A 23,169-nucleotide genomic window follows, 5' to 3' on the forward strand; every position below is an offset into this window, starting at 1 on the left:
TCCACTTCACAGTTGCTTGAGTGTTTTGTCCATTAGTCCATACATATTTTCGGTCAATTGATCTGAAACATGACTGTCAGTGGCTCACCAGCTCTAGACTCCTCCTGCTGGTTGCATTTCGTTACTACAATCACTAAATCAAACGACCTTGACAGATATTTATCCCAAACTGCTGGCAAAACATTGTAAATATAAACAGTAACTTTGAAGTCTGTAATGGTTACAATATGCAGAAAAGTCCAGAATGAGTAAATGTATTTACAATGAACACATTTCAATCCATCACACCTCAACCTCAGGTTTTGTCTGTTTTAGTCGGTCAGTTCTCCTTTCAGAACGAGCTGTTTTAGGGCCTCTGTCACTTTAAATCTAAACGAGTGGCTGATGGCCACGCCTCCAAGCTCTATATTTTCATTTACAATGGCTGGAAACAGATGCACAACTATACAAAAGTACATCTTTGAAAGGTAAAAGTGGAGCCTCCTGCACAATCAACAAAAATGTAACAAAGCGTTTGTCTTTTCCAGCAGCCATTGTGCAGCGAATACAGTGGTAAAACCAGCTGACCAAATGTTCTGGAGCTCAGTTCGGGGTGCCCATTGATTGTGACATTAACTGGGAGGTTTTTGATACGGATCATTTTCCAGACACCAAGAATCATTAACTAATCACCAAAAACCACCTGGGTGTTTTCTTTAATTGCTTCTAGAAGCAGTAGCAACCCAAATGACATTATGAAAACATACAAAATGTGAATCTTATGCAATAAGTCCCTTTTAACTCAAAGGAGTTTTTTTCATCGATGGCAAAAATGCAACTCAACTTTTGTACTGGCGTACAGCTGAGAAGCTGCACTTTCCTACTTTTATTTATGTAAAAAGGTTTAATTTCTTTAGAACACAGATAATTTTGATGTGGAAATGATTTTAGTTTTTATGGCTGATGCCTCTGATGTCACGTTGCTCAGGTGTGTCTGTCTCCTCCCCGCCGGCAGGAAGCTTTTAAAAGCTCCCCGTTTCTCCTGACCTGCAGTTCTCTGTCAGACTCCCAGCAGAATCATGCCTGAAGTTGAGGTAACATACTCCGAGGTGAAGTTCACCAAATCAGCGCCCAAAGGTGAGATTTTTTTAAAATCATGCTTTTCTGCATCGCAGTGAAAACTAAACTCATGTTGACTCCATCTGATTTATTTCTTATTGTTTCTTGAGCAGATAATAATTCTTCATCCACTGACACCACTTATTCTGAAGTCCAGCTTTCGAAACTGGAAGGTTTGAACTAAAACTTATCTCTGGAAGCAGCTTGTTTGTGAAGAAATTGTTGTGCTTTTATTGATTTTTTACATAGCCATGTACATTGGTGATATGAGTGTTATTATTTCATCTGTAAAAAATATTTACAGATGAAAATATTTATGTACACACACAAAAAAAGAGCAAAACTTTATTTAATTTAATCACAGACTTTACTTTCTTAAACAAATGTAATCTGATGTGGAAGAAATTTTATTTTACACGTTTTACGTCATTTTCTTTGCACGTAAAATGCAACTTTTTGCGTCGGGTTTGTTTGTCATTGCCTGATGAGTTTTATTATAGTTTTATATTTACAAGGAAGTTGTCACAAAATAGTTTTTACTGCATAGTCTGGACAAATTTAATGTAATTTTAAAAATCTGACTATGAACATATCCACAAGCCTCTGATTTGGGTTACAAAAAGAAAAGAAGAAGAAATATAATTGCAACCTGACCTATTTTTATCATTTTTAGCTTAGTGATTAAATTTTGTACATCATCTGCAGTGGTTATAAATAAATAACCTCAGATTTTTAGGATGTTGTGAGGTGATGTTTCTGTTTCTTTATTGATTTATCATTGATAACATCAGATGCTTCCTACCTATGAAACATGTCACCTCAGGGAACAAAGTGTTTAACTTCTCATTTTTTGCAGCAATGAACTGCGCAGCAATGCAAATTTTCAATTGTTTGTGATTTGGACATCAGTTTATTGAATTTCAGTCTTTATTTTCATTTATGTAAATCTAATTTTGAAAAGTCTTTTCAAATGATTTCAGATGATCATTCAGATGCACGTTTCTTTGAATCTGGGCTTTTCTTTGTAACTGAGCATTTTTCTTTTAATGTTGTAAATTTGAACTGACAGTACAATTTTTTATTTATGCATTTTTACCACTGTGCAAATTTGTATACTTCCATTTTGCTTTTATAACTGAGTTTCCTAACTGAAGGACAGTAAATGATATTTCTGTCTCTTTGTTTCAGACACAAAGGATTTATCTATTCACGTAAAAAAAAAGAGGGTAAACATCTTTCCTCTGTGTTATACTCTATTTTATACTGTGCATCATGTTTGTATGTTAGGTTATCATGTATTGATCAGTTATCTATTCCCCTCTGATTTTCTGCTCACTGTTTAGCAGATGTTCAACAACCCAGACGGGACAGGAAGTCCAAAATGTCTCCAGCGGTTCTGGTGGTTCTCGTCGGTCTCGTCGTTCTCTTGGCAGCTGCTGCTAGCGGCTTGGGTCTGAAAAAAATGTTTTACCTGTGAAAATATGAAGAGAAGTCAAATAAACAAACTCTTAATATTAAATTTGTATTTAAATGTGATTCAAAAAATAATTTTTAGCTAAAAACCATTTTATGTCTTGTCTTTTATTCGCTGGTTTTGAATATTCTTTATAGTTATTATTCACATAGTTGAACTGAAATCACAGAAGCTTCTGGAGTAAAATGTCCTTAAATAAATGCTACTTTTTACGTAGTAAGTTTGTAAATAATGAGAAATGTTATTTTGTGTTTAAGTGATCATATTTATTTTTCTTTAACCAGTTGTACTTTATATAACGAACAACGAAGCTGTCCAAAGCCTGAATGAGAAGATCGACATGTTGAAGAAAAACTCCTCAGGTGAGACTCAGAGTTTCATTTAAAACTGTCAGATCTGGGATTTTAATTCTTTTAACACTGTTGAAAATATTTAAATATTCATCAGGACTTCATTCTCTTTAATTCAGCAGAAAACATTCAATTCAGTTCAGTTTATTTATTAATTCACCACAAATGTGAGGCATTTTGCAAAAAATATTTTACATGATTTCCAATTAATTAACCAATCTAGTTAAAATCAGTTTTTTTGGTGACTAGTGGCTGCTGGTAACTGGCTCAGAACCAGCAGCCGTCTGACAGAACCACCGTTTGAGAAGATCAGAGCAGAGACACAAAAAAGAAACAGAAAAACTGCTGTAAAGATCGTTTTGTGTTAATGAAATGGTTAATAGAAGACTCTGAATATATATATTTAATGTTGGATAAAATCAAACTGTGATCATTGTCAAATATTAACTGGCTTTACTGTCAAAAACATTGAGACTGTAAAGAGGAAGTGATGAAGAGGAAGAGCCAAATGAATCTTCTGCCCAAGTTAAGAGATAAGCATCAGTCTGTTTGTTTTCTGTTGAGCCCACAAAGGAATCTGTCCTACTTCAGTTCCAACATTTAATTTGACATTTATTTTTAAACAGAAAGCATCGACCAGCCTACATGTCCACCACCAGCAACATGTCCATCTTGTCCCACTACGCCTTCTTGTCCTACTTCTGGAACCACAGAACCACTGCCACCAACATGTCCGCTTCCAACATGTCCTCCTCCTCCAACATGTCCTCCTCCAACATGTCCTCCTCCAACATGTCCTCCTCCAACATGTCCTCCTCCTTCAACATGTCCTCCTCCTTCAACATGTCCTCCTCTAACATGTCCCCCCACAACATGTCCGACTTCTCCAACATGTCCAGAACCTTCAACGTATCCTCCAACTAATACAACAAGAAGTAAGTCCAGGATTTGATCTTTGTTTCATTTCTGTCCTGTAATGATGCTAAAGAGACGCTGATGGACTGACAGAGACAGGAAGTTAAAGCTGCAGGACATAAAACCTGCAACTGTCTTTGAACATTTCTTTCTCCTGATTCACTGAAGTCTTTGTTCTGATCTCTTGAAGATGAGACAAGCAGCCCGAGTCCATAGGTGGAGGAACAGGGTGAATGTAACAATACGATGGACTGCTTGGGGGACGATGAAGACACAAAACTCTGAGGAGATCCTGTGGTTGGACAGAGATTATGATGAGAAGTATTTGTGAGAAAGAAGCAGAACTGCAGCTGTGTTTCTGTGTGTGAAGTTCAATTCAGTCCAGAAAACAGCTTCATATCTCTGCACATTTTATAGAGATGATTACCGGATAAATGTTCTGATTCTAAGAGATCTTTACCTTATTTTTCACTTTCTGTAACAGCAGGTCTCCTGTTAAACATGTAAAATCATTAAAATGTGTTTTCAGCTTTTACGAGCTTCTTGTTTTTATAGTAACTGTCGAACGATGAGGTAATGAGGTTCAATCATCAAGTTCTCCACTTTAAGAACTTTGGGGAAAAAACATTTCATCACATTGTTACAATATTTGTTCCCTTAGCTGTTCTTCTTGATTTATTGTCAATTAAAACATTTTCATACATATTTTCTATGTAAATTGATCTGAAATATAATATATTTGATTCAAATGTTCTTTTAAGTAGCTAAAAATGTCAAATGTATTTCTCAAGATGACACATTTCCAACAACAAATGCATGAAAAAAGATTTTAGAAATAATTTCAACCTCTATTTTATGATCTATTAGACTTTAAAAAAAAACATACATCTGAGATCTCACAACAATATCATTTCATTTATAGGTCTCACTTTTTATTGTACGAAGATGTTAAACATGAAGATGATGAAGTTATGAGAATATGCATTTAAAGTTATTTCTCTGTAACCAAAACTCACTTTATGCTACATCATAAATCAGGTGATATTTTCAAAGAAATCATGCAGGACCCATTCTGTTTGATCAAGTTTTACACTTCTGAGCTCTGCTTCTCACTTTTCCAAGCCAATTTCACATCATAACACCAACTAGAGGCTTTAGCAATAAAAGAGACCAGGACTGATGTTGCACAAACTCTCTGCATATGAAACATTCAGACAATGTGAGGATGGAGGCCATCCATCCATTTTCTTGCACCCTTGTCCCTTAGTGGGGTCGGGAGGGTTGCTGGTGCCTCTCCAGCTAACGTTCTGGGCGAGAGGCGGGGTCACCTGGACAGGTCGCCAGTCTGTTGCAGGGCAACACAGAGACACACAACCATGCACACACACACACACACACACACACACACACACTCACACCTAGGGGCAATTTAGAGAGGCCAATTAACCTGACAGTCATGTTTTTGGACTGTGGGAGGAAACCGGAGTACCCGGAGAAAACCCACCATGCACAGGGAGAACATGGAGACTCCATGCAGAAAGACCGGGGCCGGGAATCGAACCCAGAACCTTCTTGCTGCAAGGCAACGGCTCTACCAACTGCGCCACTGTGCAGCCCAGGATGGAGGCCAACGAAGTGAAATAATGTTCAGTCCATCAGAGCAGAGGAAGCAACTTGTACTTTAAGAAATATTTTTACTACGCTGTACTTTTCACTTTTTTACTTGAGTAATTTTATTATAAAGTATCTCTGCTGTCACTTGAATATCATTTCTACATTCTCTACTCACTGCATGAAAAACAAATGACACTTTATTTGAAGCGGTGTGCATAAGATTGACATAACATCTGTCATGAACATCAATGAGTCTTTATGAATGTTTATGACTGATGTCATGAAGTGTCATTTGGTAAATAATGACACTTTTAATGCAAAGTTGCTCTAAAAGTTGCATTGAAAGTCCATTAAAAATGCCCACTTTGCATTAAATTATCATAATTTACAAAATCGTGCAAAACCTTTTAGAGAAACTTTGCATCAAAGTCTCAATAAATAAGTTATTATCATCTAAAACACAGTTTTGTCAACCGGGATCCTGAAAAGTATTGAATGCTTTAATTTTCAGTCGGTTAGTTTATGTAAATTTCCCTATAAATCAATCAGGAAGCTGCAGCTCATCCAACATGCTGCTGCCAAAGTCCTGACCAACACCAGCCAGGTGGCCTCACTATGAAACTCAATTCAATTCAGTTTATTTATTTAGCACCAACTCACAACAGATGCCAATAATTCAGTCGCACACTGTACAGTCCAATTAATCATAGTTACTGATCAGCAAATTAAACTCAGTTAATTATTCAAATTAGCTTTAAAAAGTTTCTGTAGAAGGAAACCAGGCAGGTTGCAGCTTTCTGTCCTCCTGGACAAAAACATAACAATCACTGAGTTGCATTGTTGGCTTCGCAGCAGTCCTACATACAGAGCATGCATGTAGCGACAGTGGAGAGAAAAAACTCCCCTTTCACAGGAAGAAACCTCCAGCAGAACCAGAACCAGAACCTGAACCTGGCTCAGTGTGAGCCGATTTCTGCGACAGAACAGAATGCACAAAAACAAACACAAAATGAAGTAAAAAGTAAAAAGCAGAGGAAGGAGAGTTATTTTTAACAGGGATGTTAAAGGAGCTGTGCTCAGTTTCTGCCCGTCATCAGCTTCTATTTACTGACGTTTCTCTACATTTTTCTGCAATCCAGCCTCGTCTTTCAGCTGATAAGCTTCTTAAATATTATAAACTTAACTTTAATCTTGTGGGTCTTAATCAACAGATCTCAGTGTGTGAGAGAAATTCAGCGTCTGTTTTTCCACTAGCTGAGCTCATCTAACCACAGGGCTGTTGACTGACTCTCCTATACATGTAATACAGCGACGACATGCAGGCAAAGAGGCATTTTATTAAATACACGTCGTGGTCATGTTCATGGTGGAGAGTTTCACCAGCAGTGGGTTAGTTAGTGTTTTTACTCTGTGTAAATAAAGTTCTGGTTGCAACTGGATGGTTGGTAAAACAGTGAAAATAACATCCGTCACTTTCAGAGAACAGACTTTAAAATATGTTTGTTAATCTATAAATCATGGACGAATTGGCACAAAAATACATTAAAGATCTGCTGTTGTCATAGCAACCTTCCAGACCTCCCAGGTCTTCTGGTTCTGGTTCTGCTCCTGCTCTGCATCCCCAGAACCAAACATGGAGAAGCAGCATTCAGATTCCAGAAAACAACAAAACTGCCGAAACACTGAGCTCCTTTAAGCCGAGGCTGAAAACACTCCTGATTGGTTTTTGATTAAAAACAGCCGAAACATTGATTAATGCTGGTCTGGATTAAAACATTTAGTTTTCTTTATTTTGCCACTGAAATATATTTTTTTGTGTATTTCATAATTTAAAGAATTTTGTAGCTGAAATAAACCTGGACTCATCGTGTTCCTCAGAACTCAGGAACACATTTCATGACTCAAGTCAAGAAGAAACATCAGGTGATGAGATTTAAGTCTTTCTGTTGCTCAACCGTAATAAGTTTGAAAGTTTTATTAAGGAATATTAACCTGGTGAAGGGGAAACAAAGATGATTTTCCCAAACCTCTGTTAGCTGGAACAAATGCTTTGTGAAATCATAAAACTAAAATCATTACACATGAGGTAAAGAACGTCCTGAGGGAGTAGATAAATGTCTTAAATATGGTGGAATGGAAACTTTATGCTTCCTGTTTACTAGCAAACTTCATCATATCTGTGGTAACTGAGCTGCTTCCTGTTCGTTCACTGCCCACGTCATCATCATCATCATCATCATCACTCATACTATTTATCACTAAAGGTAATTTATAGCTCTGATGCTGAGTCTGCCTTTAACACTGGATCAAGCTTTCATCTCCGCCGAGTCAGCGTCTCCGCTCCGACCCGACTGGCCGCCTCTCCGCTCTCAATCCTCCAGAACTTCACCAACTTCTGAACTTCACTTCTCCGTCATCAGGCCCAAAGCTCCAACATGGCCGCTGCCGAGGTAACGTACGCCGATGTGAAGCTGCCTAGATCCAAGGTCAAAGGTGAGTTCATCTCTGTTTGTAGATTTAGTGTTTAAGAAGTCACATTTTCTCAGAAGTTGACCCAAACTGACCGATTTCTGTCTCACATGCAGCTGATAATCGTTTATCACCTGAAGTCACTTACTCTGAAGTCAGGCACCTGAGAAAACTCACAGAAGGTAACTAGAAAAATTAAATTAAGAGTTTGTAAAAGAAAAAAACTGAAGAAAGTGTCACTATTTTATTATATAATAATAATAATGTGTTCTGCTAAAAAAAACTAACATATTTCCACTCTTTCTGCCTAAAGTTTATTTATTTATTTACTTCTAGTGACAGAATGGTTGTAAATATTGTCTATTTCAGCATCAAGGGGATTATTTAACATTTAACTATGTTTTAAAAAGGTTTGAATGCTGCAAAAAACAAACATTTCAAAAGTGTTTTCCCAGAAGAAGATTCAGACAAGGGGGAAACTATTCGCACCCAAAACTCTTCACACTTTATTACTAATTTTTGTTGTTGTTTTTGAACATTTGCTGTAGTTTATAACTCTCTAGTTCCTTTATTACTGAAGTAACTTGCAGACAGCGTCCTGCTGTTGTTCCGGTTCTGCCTGCCGCCGTTGGAGCCAGAATTAAAAATACTGGGTCTGCTCATGTAGAATAAGCATGTTTAATAATATTAGGTGATTAAATAAGTGAAGGTACTTTAAGCTGATGAATGCAGGGCAGTGAACAGCAGATAAAACAGACAGACAGCAGGAGACTGACAGGTGGATTCACTTCACTTGTTAATTATGTGCAAAATGTCAGAATTTGCACGTCCATGTAATTCATAAAAAAATAAGGAATAATGGTTGCTACCAAGTTAGCAGCATCTCTATTTGTAATTTAAAAGTGTGAACATGGAATGGATCATAAATCAGCAACAAAAACTGACAGAAAAATGTAGAGAAAGCATTGCTTTGATATTCTATACTTCTTAATTGCATATTATTGGTGTCTCCTCAGACTTTCAACCATTTGATTCAAGCCAAGTGAGGAAAACTCAACCCAGACGTCAGATGAAACCTCGACTCACCGCAGAGCGAGCGGCTCTGCTGGTTCTCAGCGTCCTGCTGGCGGCGGCCATCATCGCCCTCTCTGTCACCCGTGAGTCTCAGCGCTAACGCTAAACACAAACTGACCCGCTAACATCACCAAGTCATAGAGGGTTTATTTTTAATAATTAATTTTTTCCACATTGACGACTGAGTTGATCTGCGGTTTGTGTTGATAACAATCAATCAGAAACATGTTAGAAAATCAACCTGTCAGTAATAATACGGCTGTTTAAATATAAAAAAAACTTTTTTAAAACTCATTTCTGGTTGTTTTTTTTGAGTCTGAAATCATCTCATATTTAAATATCTGATTTCCTCTGGACAGTCAGACTTTGTGGAGACGTGACAGCAGTTTGGTGCTGAGCAATAATAAGTTAATTATTGCTCAAGTGTATTTTATTAATGTATTAAATGTATTAAATCAGCTTTAAGGAGGGATGAACTGTGTGGTGACAGAGAGGTTTCCTGCTGTTTAGAGTAACTTTATGCATCAATGTTCACAGCAACTCACTGAAAATTTAAAATCAATCCGATTCAAACTACTAAATGTTCAACAGTGACTCAAACTAAATATTATTTCAGCTTCTTTAAAACCTTATTTGTTTTTAACTTCACTCTAGTCTGTAAAACCTTGTGAGGTGAAAAAAATGCAGCGATGTTGCTTTAGTGAATTAAATTAAAAACTGATTTAAAATTCTGTGAATTCTGTGAATAGTAAAGGCAAAAAAGTTTTTACTGTAGTCAGAGTGAGATGAAAACTAATAAAACTATTGGTGCACGAGGAAGTAAAAGTTATCAGGAAGTTTCTTAACCACTAGGTGGTGAAATTTAAATGAGCCCAGAACTTGTTTCCATCAGCAGATATTAAAGAAAAGCTCAGAGACGTTTACGAGCTTTCTGTGGCTTTTAAAAAAATAAACTCAGTATTTAAACGCAGACAGTTGGAGGAACTCTGGCTTTAAGCGGTGATATTTAAACACAAGTGAAGCTTCACGACACACACAAACCTGATCTACAAACTAAACACAACCAATGTTGCGTTATATTCCTTTTATCGTGTCTGTATTTTTAAATATGCAAAATATATGCTGATCTTCAGAAAGAGCACCATACTGGGAGGATGATATGTAAATGTAATAACTTACCAGCCATAATGGGGATTATTGAACCTGAACCAGATCAATAGGTATCATTTTGTGTCATATTTAGCACATTTGAAAGACATGTGCAAACTGGTGAGCAAAAATCTCTGTACTCTCCCAGAGACAAAGCTGTGTTTACATTGACACTGACAGCAGACGTTCCTGCGCTGATCTGGGATCAGATCTGGGGAAGATCGACAGCAGAGAGGAGCAGGTATGAAACTCTGCTGAGGTTCAGATTCTCTGATTTTACATGATTATTCATTATTATGTACCTTCATCAACCGTTTCTGCTCAGACGTTCCTGATGAGGAAAGTGAGTGAAAAAATCATTGGTGTTAATCGGATTGACAGACGTAAGACAGAAGGCTCCTGGTTGTGGGTGAACGGATCTCCACTGAACACAAAGTCTGGTTGTTCTGAAGTTATTTGGTTTTATTTCAAGTTAAACTCACTGAGGCTCATTTAAATCTGTCTTTATGTTCTTCGTCTCCTAGTTTTTTGGGTCCTAATCGGCCTGATTGTGCAGGTGGACGAACACGTGACTGCAACAACAAGATGGTTTGATGAAGACAACAAATTAGGTAATTTGTTGTCTTCAAATTACCTGATATTGTGTGGTTTGTTGGATGTCGTGATCATCATCTGAGAAGTATTTGTGAGAAAGCAGCTTAGCTGCGTTTCTCTGTTTGAAGCTCAGTTCGGTCTGAAAATATTCTCATATCTCTCTGCACATTTCATAAAGATGATCTAAAACATTTTAACTTCTTTGACAAACATGTTGGTGGGATTTTAACAAATCTTTACCTTATTTTATTTTCCACAACAGCAGGTCTCCTGTAAAATATGTAAAATCAATAAAGAATTTGCAGCATTAGCAAGTTTTCTGTTTTAATGTTAAATACTAAATTAATAAGGCGACAAAGTTCAATCATCAACTCCACAGCAACTGTAAAGCTTAAGGACAACAATAATATTTAACTCTTCGTGTTGAGAAGTGAAAACTTGAGTTCTGTTTTTGGATGTTTCTCTTCAGACTTCAGACGATCCTGTGTGATTTCATAGTGAGGACCAGCTGCCACAACAAACTACCAGGAGGTCGTTGTTGAATATGTTTCACTATGATAAGGTCAGTGTCACTATAAGGGCAAATTAGGACCATTATTAATAGAAAAAAAAGGGAAAAGAGGCCAACAAAACTTTTCTAGCTTCAACAGTCCAAAAAAAATGTAGAAAAAAATAGAAAGTTTGACATTAATTACAGCAATAAGCTCCAAAAGTCACTTATGTGTCTTTATCTAATATGTTTGAAAGGCAAACAAAAGGAAGTGACACAGAGAAGCGAGGAAAGGCACGCCGGGGACTAGGAAAAAAAATCTAACATTAAAGAAAGACTGAGCAACAGAAACATAATAAAACTAAAATCACTAAGAAAGTAATGAACCAAAATGTCTGATCTAATCAAAGAAAAGGATCTAAGAAGCAGAGAAATGAACAAAACCAACTCAAACAGCCCAAGATCCTGACATGGGTCTAATAAAAATGAAATGATTATTAGTGTGATGGTTATTATCACAGACTCTCAATAAACAAACTTTAACCAAATAAGTGAAAATGGAGGCCTGTGGGAGGAGGCTGCAGATGAAGATCGACAGGAAGCTTCGTCAGATATGAAGAGCGAAGATGTTCTGATTATTATCTTTCTGCTTCGCCTGCAGAGGACAGAGGACACATTTATGGTGAGTTTTTAAATATTTCTGACCAACAAACAAGTGTTTATTTCACCAAACTGTGTCATTTATGCTAAATGAGCTTGAATTTAATCTGAAAATATAATGTTTAGATTCAGGAAACACGTAGAACTTCTAAAACTAAAGTACTGGATTAGTATTAAAGTTTTAAGCTAATTTATCATTTTATGCTTTATGAAATTTCATAAATGATCTCTTCCAGAAAAAGATATTTTAGAGCATTTATAAATTATTATATCTGATAATTTCCCATCCGGTGTTTCTGAATAATCAGCACTGTGAAGGCCTATTGCAATCACAAGATTTCTTATTTTTCTGCTTTTTTTTTTTGTTGAGATTTTAACATATTCAAAAACTCACCAAAATTCACAGAAATGGGTTTCCACATAAAATTCCTGGATTTGAATTGAAATGACAGCTAGTGTGGCCAAACTGCTCTACAGCGCCCCCTACATTGAGACAATCCAAACCGTACACAGAAGAAATCAAATCAAGAAAGCAAATCTCTTGGAAGTATGTCCTAAAATGTCCTGGGAGGCGGCCATTTTGGGCCACAGGGTAAATTTTGACCATTTTTGCCATTTATACAACTCCTAGGGATTTTGAGCTAGGAGTATCTTTGGTCAGTACACAGTTAAGGATTGTGGTATTAAAAGTTATCAAAATCTTGGCTGAGCCATTTAAGTCAGGGGCTTAAATGGCGAATTTAGTTCCTCACTGTTTGTATCGGCTCTAAATCACATGTATATGCATCATCTGATTTATAAATATCAAATTTTGTTTCTCAGAGTGGGACTGAAGCGTCTGCATCATGAATCGTAGACAGAATCCTGAAGAAGCTGCTGCCTCTAATGAAAACCCCAGCAGAACCTCCAAGCTGCCAGCAGGGGGAGTAGTTCTGCCAGTTCTGGTCGGTCTGCTGGCTGCTGCTCTCATCATCATCTACAGACTCTGTGAGTTCATCCTGATGGGGCATTCATGTCACTGATTTAGATCAAAACAGACACTAGATGGTTTGTGTGAACATCTTTACAAAATTTAGTCTCCATCTGTTTTCTCGTTTTGTCATCAGCGTTTGTCGTGTTGGAGACCAAACAAAGTCTCCAAATCACGAAAGAGGAGAATGAAGCTCTGAGGGAAAACATCTCAGGTGAGACCGAGTGCCGACAACTTGTTTTACAACCCAGTTCAAATGAAGTAGGGATGTTGTGTAGTCCATAAATAAAAACAGGATAAGATTAGTAACCACTTTGGTGGCTCATTTATTGTTCAATCTAATAAACGAACAAATAAACCGATGCTAGTTTTGAACCAATAATAATCCTCTTTGGCCCGGAGGACACAACACCCATGATTTCCAAAAGCAGTTTAGATGTCAGACCACGGGACACGTTTCCAGTTTGGCTCAGTCCATCTGGTTTCTCTGATGGAAACCAGCAGAGTTTCTCGGTTTTGTTGATATAAACCTTAATTTTAACTTGTAGATGCAGCGAAGAACTGTATCCACTGACGTTGGTTTTCTGAAGTCTTTCTCATGTGGTCACATCCATCACAGAATGATGTTGGTTTTTAATACAGTGGGGTCAAAGGTCACAGGGTTTCACTGTCGGTTTTCACCCTGGGTGCTAACAAAGATTTCTCCAGATCCTCTGAATCTTTTGATTTTATTAAGGACTGGCATTGTTTTGCACAAACTGGTGACCTTTGCCCCATGCCTGCATGTGAATGGCTGAGCCTTTCGGGATCCTCTCTTTATACCCAATAAGGATTCTTACCTGTTTCAAATCAACCTGGTCACCTGTGAAATGATCCAAACGAGTGTTTTCCTCAACTTTCCCAGCCTGCTGTTGCATCTGTCTCAACGTTTTTGGAAAGTGTTGCAGGCATCAAATTGGAAATAAGTAAATATTTGCAAAACCGCAATAAAGATTTCCATTTGAACATTAAATATATTGTCCCTGCAATGTGTCGTTCTGATTTTATTTATGTTTTATATAATGTCAGTTTAACTGTAGTTGGGATTGTAACTTGAGATTATTTTAACTTTAGCAGGATTCTCCAGGTTAATTCTAACACAGGATTTTGATTTATTGTGACTTCGGTGTGAACATTTTTTACATTTTGTTTCTGTGAAACAACATGAACCTGTAAATACCCACCGCCTCGTCCTTCAGCCTGCCAACGACCTCCTGCGTTTCCTCCTCCACCTGCAGTAAACATGAGTAAGACACAAAATCACTCCAACATCAACAACTTCCTGCCTCCTGACTCATTAAGGTCTTTGCTTGTATTGTGTTTAAAGAACCCCCGTGTGTGCAGTGTGAACCAGGCTGGGAGCTAAACCAAATGAACTGTTATTATTTTAACACCAATAAATCCTCCTGGAATGACAGCAGAGGCTCCTGCACTGATCTGGGATCAGACCTGGTGAAGATCGACAGCAGAGAGGAGCAGGTATGAAACTCTGCTGAGGTTCAGCTTCTCTGATCCAATCAGCACAGAAACACATCACTGAGTCATTCTCTTCTGTTCAGGCGTTTCTGGCGAGAAGAGTTGGAGACATGATGGAGAACTTTTGGGACCGGTTCTGGATCGGACTGATGGACTCAGAGGAAGAAGGCATATGGTTCTGGGTGGACGGATCTCCTCTGGACAAAAGGTTTGGCTGGTTTGGAAACAGCTTAGTTTTCCAAAGCTGAAGTCGTGTTTATTACCACAGGTGTTTCTGATTTTAATCTTTCAGTTTAAGTTTTTGGGATAGCTTCCCTGATGACTGGAAAGGTTCTCAGAGGGAGAAGACTGCGCAGTGCTGGGGACAAGAGGAGGATCCCAGGATGTTGGTTCGATGTTTTCTGTTCTAATTCTCAAAAAAGTGTCTGTGAGAAAAGTCCAGAAACTGGATAGACATTTTGTGCATGTTTGTGTGTGTGTGTGTGTGTGTGTGTGTGTGTGTGTGTGTGTGTGTGTGTGTGTGTGTGTGCGTGTGTGTGTGTGTGGGGGTGTGTGTGCGTGTGTGTGCGTGTGTGTGTGTGTGCGGCATGGGCGCCTGTAAGATGTGTGTGTGTGTGTGTGTGCGTGTGTGTGTGTGTGTGTGTGTGTGGCATGGGCGCCTGTAAGATGTGTGTGTGTGTGTGTGTGTGTGTGTGTGTGTGTGTGTGTGTGTGTGTGTGTGTGTGTGTGTGTGTGTGTGCGTGTGTGTGTGTGTGTGTGTGGCATGGGCGCCTGTAGGATGTGTGTGTGGGTATGTGTGTGGTGTGTGTGTGTGTGTGTGTGTGTGTGTGTGTGTGTGTGTGTGTGTGTGTGTGTGTGTGTGGCATGGGCGCCTGTAGGATGTGTGTGTGGGTATGTGTGTGGTGTGTGTGTGTGTGTGTGTGGTGTGTGTGTGTGTGTGTGTGTGTGTGTGTGTGTGTGTGTGTGGCATGGGCGCCTGTAGGATGTGTGTGTGGGTATGTGTGTGGTGTGTGTGTGTGTGTGTGTGTGCGTGTGTGTGTGTGTGTGTGTGCGTGTGTGTGTGTGTGTGTGTGTGTGTGTGTGTGGGTGTGTGTGTGTGTGTGTGTGTGTGGCATGGGCGCCTGTAGGATATCACTGTATTGTGCATAGAACCATCACTTCTCCTGACTCACACTGACTCAACCACAGGCATCATGTGCATTAAAACCATGTTGCCAAATTTTGTATGAGCTCCAAAACCAAAGACAATGAAGAGAATTTATTTTATGAATTTATTATTTTTTTATGTTTCCACACAAACCAGTAGATGTAAAGATGCAGAGTTTGTGTAAATAATGTCAGGTTCATTTACAGTTCAGTGCTAGATGAGGTTCTGCTTTCTAATATCTGCATCTAGTTTTTTATTTTATCTTATTTTAACTCATGCAGCATTAAAACAACCTAATAAAGAAACAACACATTCATGGTCACTGTTCATATAAATAAAAGTTTGCTGCACAAAATGTGTTTTTCTGTAAATATTTAACCAGGACAGTTTCATATAAAGCTTTGATATTTTCTCAACTGTTTTTACGTTTTTAAAGGGACGGATTTGAAAATGGAGTGAAAAGATCATTTTACCATGAGTCTCTTTTATTGACCTTTATGTTTTATGTGATTGTTTAAAGTGATGCAGCATTTAAACATATTCATAATGAGACGACACGTTAATGTTGAGTTTAGATTAAAAATAAATACACTGTACAAAATGCGTTTTTCTGTAAATATTGCAGCTTTGATAGTTTCTTAACTACGTTTCACTATCAGTCTCTTTTATTTACTTTTGTGTTTTTATGTGATGTTTTCAACTCATAAAAAATATTTCTTTTTGAGCTTATAACCTTGCTTGGTAAATTGTGTATCGTTTATTTAAAAAATAAATGACTCACCATTTGATAAACTTTAATGTCCTTTTTATTTATGATTCTGTTCTTACTTTTTATTTATTTTATGAGTTTTTAAATATTTTTTCTTTAGTTCGCTAATGTTTTAAATATCAGATGAACTTGTCTCCTATTTCAGCATTTCATCAGGTTTCTGTTCGTCATCAGTGATGTCTTCTTCTATTCATTCATTCATCACTAACAGAGTGATAGGGGCTGGTGCCTACCGCCCTCTAGTGGAGAGAGACGGGACACCCTGGACTGGACACCAGTCCATCGTAGGACAACACAGAGACACAGGACAGACAACCAGACACACACTGATATAAGAGGGTGATCTAAAGAAACCAGTTAAGCTGAGATGGTCATTTTTTTAAACTGTGGGAGGAAACCAGGAAACCAAGTCTACTCTCTGAGCCACAGGGAGCCAGTTTAAAACTGGTGTTATGTGCTCTATCTTCCTGGTTTTAGTCAGAACGCAGCAGCAGCGTTCTGGATCAGCTGCAGCTGTTTGACCTCAGACCTTCAGCTATGTGGACTCTGCTCCTCTGTGCTCCTCCAGACTCTGGGACCTTGATTTAAAAAAACAAAATTTAAACTTTATTTTCATCTGAAAACAGGACTGGGGCCACTGATCAGTTCTGATTCTTTAAAGGATTCTGCTCAACAATCCTCTCCAGGCTGCAGTAATCCATGGAGCTGGTGCACTTTTTTCTTCCACTCAACCTTCTATTTATTTATTTATTTAAGTTTATTTGATAGGGACAGACACACATTTACATAGACAAACTGAATAAAACAGCAGTCCCATGTTAGCATCATGGTGCAATAGCAACAGCTAATTCGCAGCACTTGTCCCTAGATGGGCTTTTTCTAAAAATAATAACTCTGAAAATTGAAGTGAAATCATTTGAAACAACATGACATAATATATTCAGAAAAGTGTAAAAAAAAAAAAAAAAAAAAAAAAATTAAAAATGAGTACAGGTCTGTTTTTGGCATAACCAGAGTTTTGTTTGATTTTTGAACATACTAAAACTGGTTACAGACTTTAAGTGAACAGGGAGTGAGTTCCAAGCTGCAGATCCTCTCACAGACAGTGCACTTTGAGCAAAAGTGGTTCTTCGAAAGGGAACCTTACAATTTCCATCCAAAGCTGCTCTGGTAGATCTTCTATTGCCCTGCAATGTCTGTATGCAATCGCTTAATGGCATTGGTGCTAGTCCATTTAAACACTTAAAAATCAGTTTTAAAACGTTATAATTTAGGAAATTTGTAAAATCCAAAATTCCAAATTTAGCCAAAATGCGACAATGATGGAATCTAATTGGCTTTTGATATAAAACCTTTAAGGCCCGATTATAAAGACTTGCTAGAGGTTTGAGAGTAGTTTGATTAGTTTGAGACCAGACAGTAGCTCCATAGGCAAAATGTGAGAGGATCAGTGAGTTCATAAACATCTCTGCACAGTGAAGTGTCAAACAATGTCTAATGATTTTAAAGCAATTTATATTTGATCTAACAGTTTTGCAGATCTTATCGACATGGCTCTTGAAAGTTAACTGAGCATCTAGAATGATTCCTAAATATTTTTCTTGTGATACTTGTTCAATTGATCTGAATTTTCAAATACTGTAATGTGGTTTTCCTAATTGAAAAGCAAATGCACTTTGTTTTGTTTGTATTTAGAGTTAAGCAAGAGTCCTTTAGCCATGTCGATAATCTCTGCAGACTGCTCTGAAGTATGCTCTATGAATATGCTATGGCTCATAGACAGACTGCATTTTGGATTTTCATTTCCTGTAAGCTCCAACCATCAACATTAAAAGAGAAAAATCCCTGGAATATTTTACTATGTGGAGCAACAAAATATTTGAACTTTTAACAAAATATTCCTCCCTCTCTGGAACGAAAAGCCTCAGAAAGTCGATGTCATTCATTTTATTTGCAGACTATTTCATCTCAGATACAACATTTCTACATTTAGATCTAATAAACATCTAAAACTATTTCCAGAGATCAAAAAGACAAATGAATAAACCAGATATTTTCCAGATTCATCCTAAACGTCCGCGAACCGTTTAGAAACAGAAACATAATTTCAAACAAAAACTGGTGTTTTAAAAATGACCTCAGCCGGTAATTATAGATAATTTAACAAAGTGAAGAATAAAAGGGAAACACAGAAGATGACAACACATTGTTTTCAACTGTAAACAAACCATTTTAAGAAGAGAAGGAAACATGTTAGCTTCTAAAGTCTAAACGTAAAAACAGGAAGTGGAGGAAGGAGCATATTTATCTGATGCACAACCTGGAAACAAACTTCCTGTTTACTGTTGGCCAGTCGAGGCTTTTACAGTTTATACAGCCAATAATAATAATAATGAGTATAACATTAAAACAAATCAAGGAAAAATAATTTTGATGGAAAATGTAAAGATTATTTTAGCATTTAAAGAATAAATGTGACAACATGTTTATAAAACCTTCATCTCTGCAGCTTCTTGATCTTAAACTTCAGACACATGAACTCAGTCCAGCTGTTTTCTCACAGATACTTTTCTGAAGATGTTTACAGGACGTATCAAACCAGGACTTCAGATCATCAGATCCTCCTTTATTTCCTTTATTTCCCATCCTCACACAGTCAGCATCAGCTGCACCATCCAAACCCTTGTTGTCAGGTTGGGTCTGATTCCAAAAACTCAAACTTGGAGAGAAACAGAAAGAAAATAACAGATAAAGACACAGAGATAAATTCAAACAGAGACGTTTAATCATCAATCAAACCTTTGATCCAGAGCTGATCCATCCACCCAGAACCATTTTCCTTCTTCCTTTGAGTCCGTCAGTCCGATCCAGAACTTGTCCTGATTCTCCTTCATTAAGTTTCTCACTCTTCCTATGAGGAACATCTAAACAGGAAAGTTGTTAAAAATGAGATTTTTCTGAGCTGAGATGAAGAAACATGATGATGAAATGAAACCAGAGAAAAGCTGAACCTGCAGCAGAGTTTCATACCTGCTCCTCTCTGCTGTCGATCTTCACCAGGTCTGATCCCAGAACAACGCAGGAACGTCTGCTGTCATTCCAGGAGGATTTAGTGGTGGAGAAATAATAACAGTTTCCTCCATGTTTCTCCCATCCTGCTTCACACTTCAGACATGTCAGATCTTTAAAGACAAAGCCTTCAGTGAACCAGGAGGAATAAATCTCTGTAGATGTTTGTGTGGTTTGGAGACAGCAGGAGGCGTCTTCTGTCCTGCAGCTACAATCTGACTTCCTGTCTCTGTCAGTCCATCAACGTCTCTTTGACATCATTAGAGGACAGAAATGAGACAAAGATCAGATCATGGACTTACTTTGTTCTGCTGGAGGTGGAGGACATGTTGGACTTGCAGTGTTCATTTTTGGTCTGGAATTTATTTCTACAGAAAATAAAAAGATCATTATAATAAATAAAAGAAAATTGTGACTTCCTGTGTCTATCAGCTCATTAATGGATCTTTAACATCATTAGAGGGCAGAAATGAAAAACATCAAATCCGAAGCTCAAGAGTGGATTCTTGGTTCATTATCTGATCAAACGTTGGAAACTTTGTCTTTTTCTCATCCGTTTTAGTTTAATAAGAGAAAAACAAAGACAAGCAGCAGAAGTTTGCCTGCAGTTGAAAAAGAAGCCTAACTTTTTCATAACTGGAAAACAGATTGATATCAGTAATGTGTCGGAATTAAGCTAGAGATTATTGTAAAAAATCTTGATTTAATTGAATTAAACTCACAAGTTAAAATGTTCTAACAGCTCAGAATGAAAGTTTTAATTAAACATTTTGGACTCTTTTATATCCTGACAGTCTGATCTTCACTTTTACTGATCACCAGTTTAATTAGATTTTCCAGTTGAGATCAATTTAAACAGAGAAAAATAAAAGTAACAGATTAAAATAATTGTAAAATAAAACCCAGAAAATCTTTAACTTTTACAAAAAAAAATCAACAATAATATATAAAACAATAAAAACAGTTAAACTCACTGACTGCGAGGGCGATGATGGTAACCACCAATATGCCAATGATAACCAGCAGGACCACTCGCTCTGTAGTGACCTTTGACCTTATGCCCTGTCCAGCTTGTTGAGCATCTACGGCACACTTTGAACAGACTGAGACGGAAAACAGACAAACTTCTGTCAAAGGTCTAATAACTGAGAAGAGCAGTAATAATGTTTCTTTCTGATATGAAATAATAATAATATTCTCATTATGATCTGATCTGCTGACAGAAAAACATGGCTGCCACATTCAGTCCAGCGATATTCTACAGTATGGATCACCTTTCTACCAAAAAGGCTAAGAAGCATAAAGCAGAGTGATCTGCAGAGTTCTGGTGTTACTTTGTAATAAAAGCGTAAAGGAAGGTTTGTTCTCAGAATCACTTCATGCTTCACATCTAAGAACCTGAAGAAACCAACAGAAAAGGTAAACTCTGGATCACCAAACACGGCAGAAGAGGAACTGAAGCGAAGACGCCGTCGTTGCTTCTGATGAGGAAAATGTCAGGGTCTGTGTTTTTCCCTGTTTTATTTTGTTAGTTTGTTTTCTTTGTTTTGGGGTTGGAGTTTTCATTTTTTGGAACCGTCGTTCCTCATGGCATCCACCAGATGTCACCAACAGGCAGGGCCCCTGGGAAGCTGCTGGGTTCAACCCGTGCACACACCTGCAGCTCGTTGGGAGGGCGTGGACTATGGATATAAGCAGCAGCTCCTCTTCGTCTCATCGCCTGAGTGTTTGCTTACCTCGGTAACAAATCGTTCCAGAGAAAGGCCCTCTGTGCTCTGCTCTATTCTAACTCCTTGTTGTCTTTCTTGTCAGATGATCCTGCTGTCTCCCCGTTGTTCCCGTGTGATCAGTCCTTCCCGGGTTCTGAGTGGGTCTGTTCCCCGCTGCTGTGGATTACCTACCTCCTGTGTCCTCCCTCGACGCTGCCGGTGTTGCCTGTCAGACTCCACTCCCCGTGTGCTCTCCGTTTCCCCCTTCGTTAATGCTTCTCCGGTGGATTCCCCTTCTGGACGTTCCGGGTCAGGAGACCCAAGCCCGAACCCAACCGGAGAAAAGAAGAGTCTGTTTCCCGCTGATGTGGATTACCTACCTCCGGTGTCCTCCCTCGACGCCGCCGGTGTTACCGGTCAGGCGCCACTCCTCGTGTGCTCATCTTTTCCCTTCGTCAATCCCTCTCCGGCGGATTCCCCTTCGGGACGTTCCGGGTCAGGAGACCCAAGCCCGAACCCAACCGGAGAAAAGAGCATTACTGGGTCAAAGTGTAACCGCTCCCCCTGCCGTCAACAAACATGTCCGCTCCCCAACGAAACCTAATCATCCAGTGCTCAGCTCAAGTTCCCTCACCCTCCAACCAATAAGACGACCCGGTCATCCGTTCCAGTATTCATCCCCTATTCCCTGACTTCAATAAATCATCATTGTACATTTATCAGTCTCTTCTGGTTGTGTTTTTGCATGTGGGTTCGAAAACTGAGTACCAACATGACAGAAAATCTTTAAATAGAAATGACTTCTGCTCAGAAACTTCTTGTTTCTTGAAAAATTATGGTGCAGTTAATGAGATGCATCTTTTCTGGCTGATCTGTTTCCATGAGTACATTTACTGTTCAGCTACTTTAATTTTACTAATTTAACATAAAAAACATAAAATATCTAACACAGATGGCAACAAAACATCAAATACATTAACATCAGAGAGTGTGCTAATACAAACTGGCTGATTTTATTTATTTTGCTCACCTGGATGTTTGGTTCGTGGCATCATGACGTTAGAATAAACGACTTCAGCTCCTGGAGCCTCATCTGGACAACAGAAACACAGAGAACTAAACTGGTTAAATGGATAGACTAACAACCAATCAGAGACAAGGTTATTGAAGTATAAGTCAGGGGATGGATACAAAAAGAACTTCTGGAGGGTAATGTAGATGAGAACACTGAACGAGAATGACTAATGTTTTTTTGTTCTTATTTTTTAATTCCTGCGTTAAGAGTCAAATTTTGTTGATCATGACTGACTGAAATCCAAAGAGGTGAATAGTTTTCAGATGGATATTCTTACCTTTGGCTCTTGGTCTGGTGAACTTCACATCAGCGTACATTACGTCGTCTTCAGCCATCGTCCTGCTGAAGAACAGATCAGATGTTTCTGTCAGTTTTTAAAATAATCTTGATGCCCGTCACATCTGACACGAAGTCCCAAATTAAACTGTTAATTTTATGCAGCACAGCGATTTGAAATAAAACTTAAAATTATGCGCTGATACTAAACAAACTATTTTAATCCATGGGTAAAGCAGCAGGTGAAGCTGATAAAACTTTGATCATTTTTACCTTAAAGAGGAATAATTTAGTCTTGTGTGCCGTTTGGTGTCAGAGGAACTGAAGACAGGAAGCTTGTTAACTTGTCGAAACCGCTTCAGATTAAGATCTGATCTCAGCTTTTGCAGCTTTTCCTTCTTCTGAGGACCAAAAGTCTAAAAACAGACAAGCTGTTCAAACCTGGCCAGATGATATATCGATGAGAGGCGGCCTGGGATTGGTGTGGCGGTAATTACTGTGTAGTTTGTGCGAGTGCAGTGCTGTTCTAAGTGGGGGCCACCAGGGGGCGGTAGAGGGCCTCAGAAAGTTCGAGGGAAACGAATAAAAGTAAAAAAAAAAGTTATTTTTTTTATCAGAAATGTTTATTTTACAAATTTAATTCAAGGTATAAGTTATAAAGCAAATGTCAAGACTTGCTTATAAATAAACAATAATTATTGTTGATTATTTGAAAACAATGTTTTGATTATTGTGTTCTTTTCATATTTTAA

The 23,169-nt window shown here is 38.1% G+C and overlaps 2 protein-coding genes and 2 long non-coding RNA genes across 4 annotated transcripts; 3 read left to right on the forward strand and 1 right to left on the reverse strand.

The window, feature by feature from the left end:
• The first annotated feature begins 2,654 nt into the window (after positions 1-2,654).
• On the forward strand, positions 2,655-4,386 carry LOC108166715 (uncharacterized). Its single transcript, XR_014089594.1, has 3 exons — positions 2,655-2,934; positions 3,549-3,857; positions 4,028-4,386. It is a non-coding gene; the product is annotated as an uncharacterized LOC108166715 (long non-coding RNA).
• A 3,267-nt stretch (positions 4,387-7,653) lies between these two features.
• On the forward strand, positions 7,654-9,148 carry LOC145553636 (uncharacterized). Its single transcript, XR_014089691.1, has 3 exons — positions 7,654-7,944; positions 8,037-8,102; positions 8,937-9,148. It is a non-coding gene; the product is annotated as an uncharacterized LOC145553636 (long non-coding RNA).
• A 3,584-nt stretch (positions 9,149-12,732) lies between these two features.
• On the forward strand, positions 12,733-14,782 carry LOC145553847 (hepatic lectin-like). The gene is made up of 6 exons (XM_081612867.1): positions 12,733-12,874; positions 12,994-13,071; positions 14,096-14,143; positions 14,224-14,375; positions 14,456-14,580; positions 14,665-14,782. The coding sequence occupies exons 1-6, from the start codon at positions 12,733-12,735 to the stop codon at positions 14,780-14,782; spliced, it is 663 nt and encodes a 220-aa protein (XP_081468993.1).
• A 3,437-nt stretch (positions 14,783-18,219) lies between these two features.
• Positions 18,220-22,845, reverse strand: LOC103472983 (CD209 antigen-like protein D). The gene is made up of 8 exons (XM_081612377.1): positions 22,691-22,845; positions 22,419-22,483; positions 22,097-22,159; positions 20,332-20,460; positions 19,660-19,725; positions 19,319-19,470; positions 19,088-19,212; positions 18,220-19,007 (listed from the first exon to the last, which is right to left on the reverse strand). Exons 2-8 carry the CDS (start codon positions 22,474-22,476, stop codon positions 18,815-18,817), a joined length of 786 nt encoding a protein of 261 aa, XP_081468503.1. The 5' UTR covers positions 22,477-22,483; positions 22,691-22,845; the 3' UTR covers positions 18,220-18,814.
• Between the last annotated feature and the right edge of the window lie 324 nt (positions 22,846-23,169).

Source organism: Poecilia reticulata, chromosome 11 (genome assembly GCF_904066995.2).
Source record: "Poecilia reticulata chromosome 11, P_reticulata-male-v2, whole genome shotgun sequence".
Classification (NCBI taxonomy): Eukaryota; Metazoa; Chordata; class Actinopteri; order Cyprinodontiformes; family Poeciliidae; genus Poecilia; species Poecilia reticulata.

What these genes read in the sequence shown, in the direction of transcription:
- LOC145553847 (XM_081612867.1), top strand. Translation starts at nt 12,733, where the DNA reads ATGAATCGTAGACAGAATCCTGAAGAAGCTGCTGCCTCTAATGAAAAC. An exon ending in CATCATCATCTACAGACTCT is followed by an intron (nt 12,875 to 12,993) that starts GTGAGTTCATCC and finishes TTTTGTCATCAG; the next exon opens with CGTTTGTCGTGTTGGAGACC. An exon ending in TCCACCTGCAGTAAACATGA is followed by an intron (nt 14,144 to 14,223) that starts GTAAGACACAAA and finishes TTGTGTTTAAAG; the next exon opens with AACCCCCGTGTGTGCAGTGT.
- LOC103472983 (XM_081612377.1), bottom strand. Translation starts at nt 22,476, where the DNA reads ATGGCTGAAGACGACGTAATGTACGCTGATGTGAAGTTCACCAGACCA. An exon ending in GCCACGAACCAAACATCCAG is followed by an intron (nt 20,461 to 22,096) that starts GTGAGCAAAATA and finishes TTTCCGTCTCAG; the next exon opens with TCTGTTCAAAGTGTGCCGTA. An exon ending in GGATCAGCTCTGGATCAAAG is followed by an intron (nt 19,008 to 19,087) that starts GTTTGATTGATG and finishes TTTCTCTCCAAG; the next exon opens with TTTGAGTTTTTGGAATCAGA.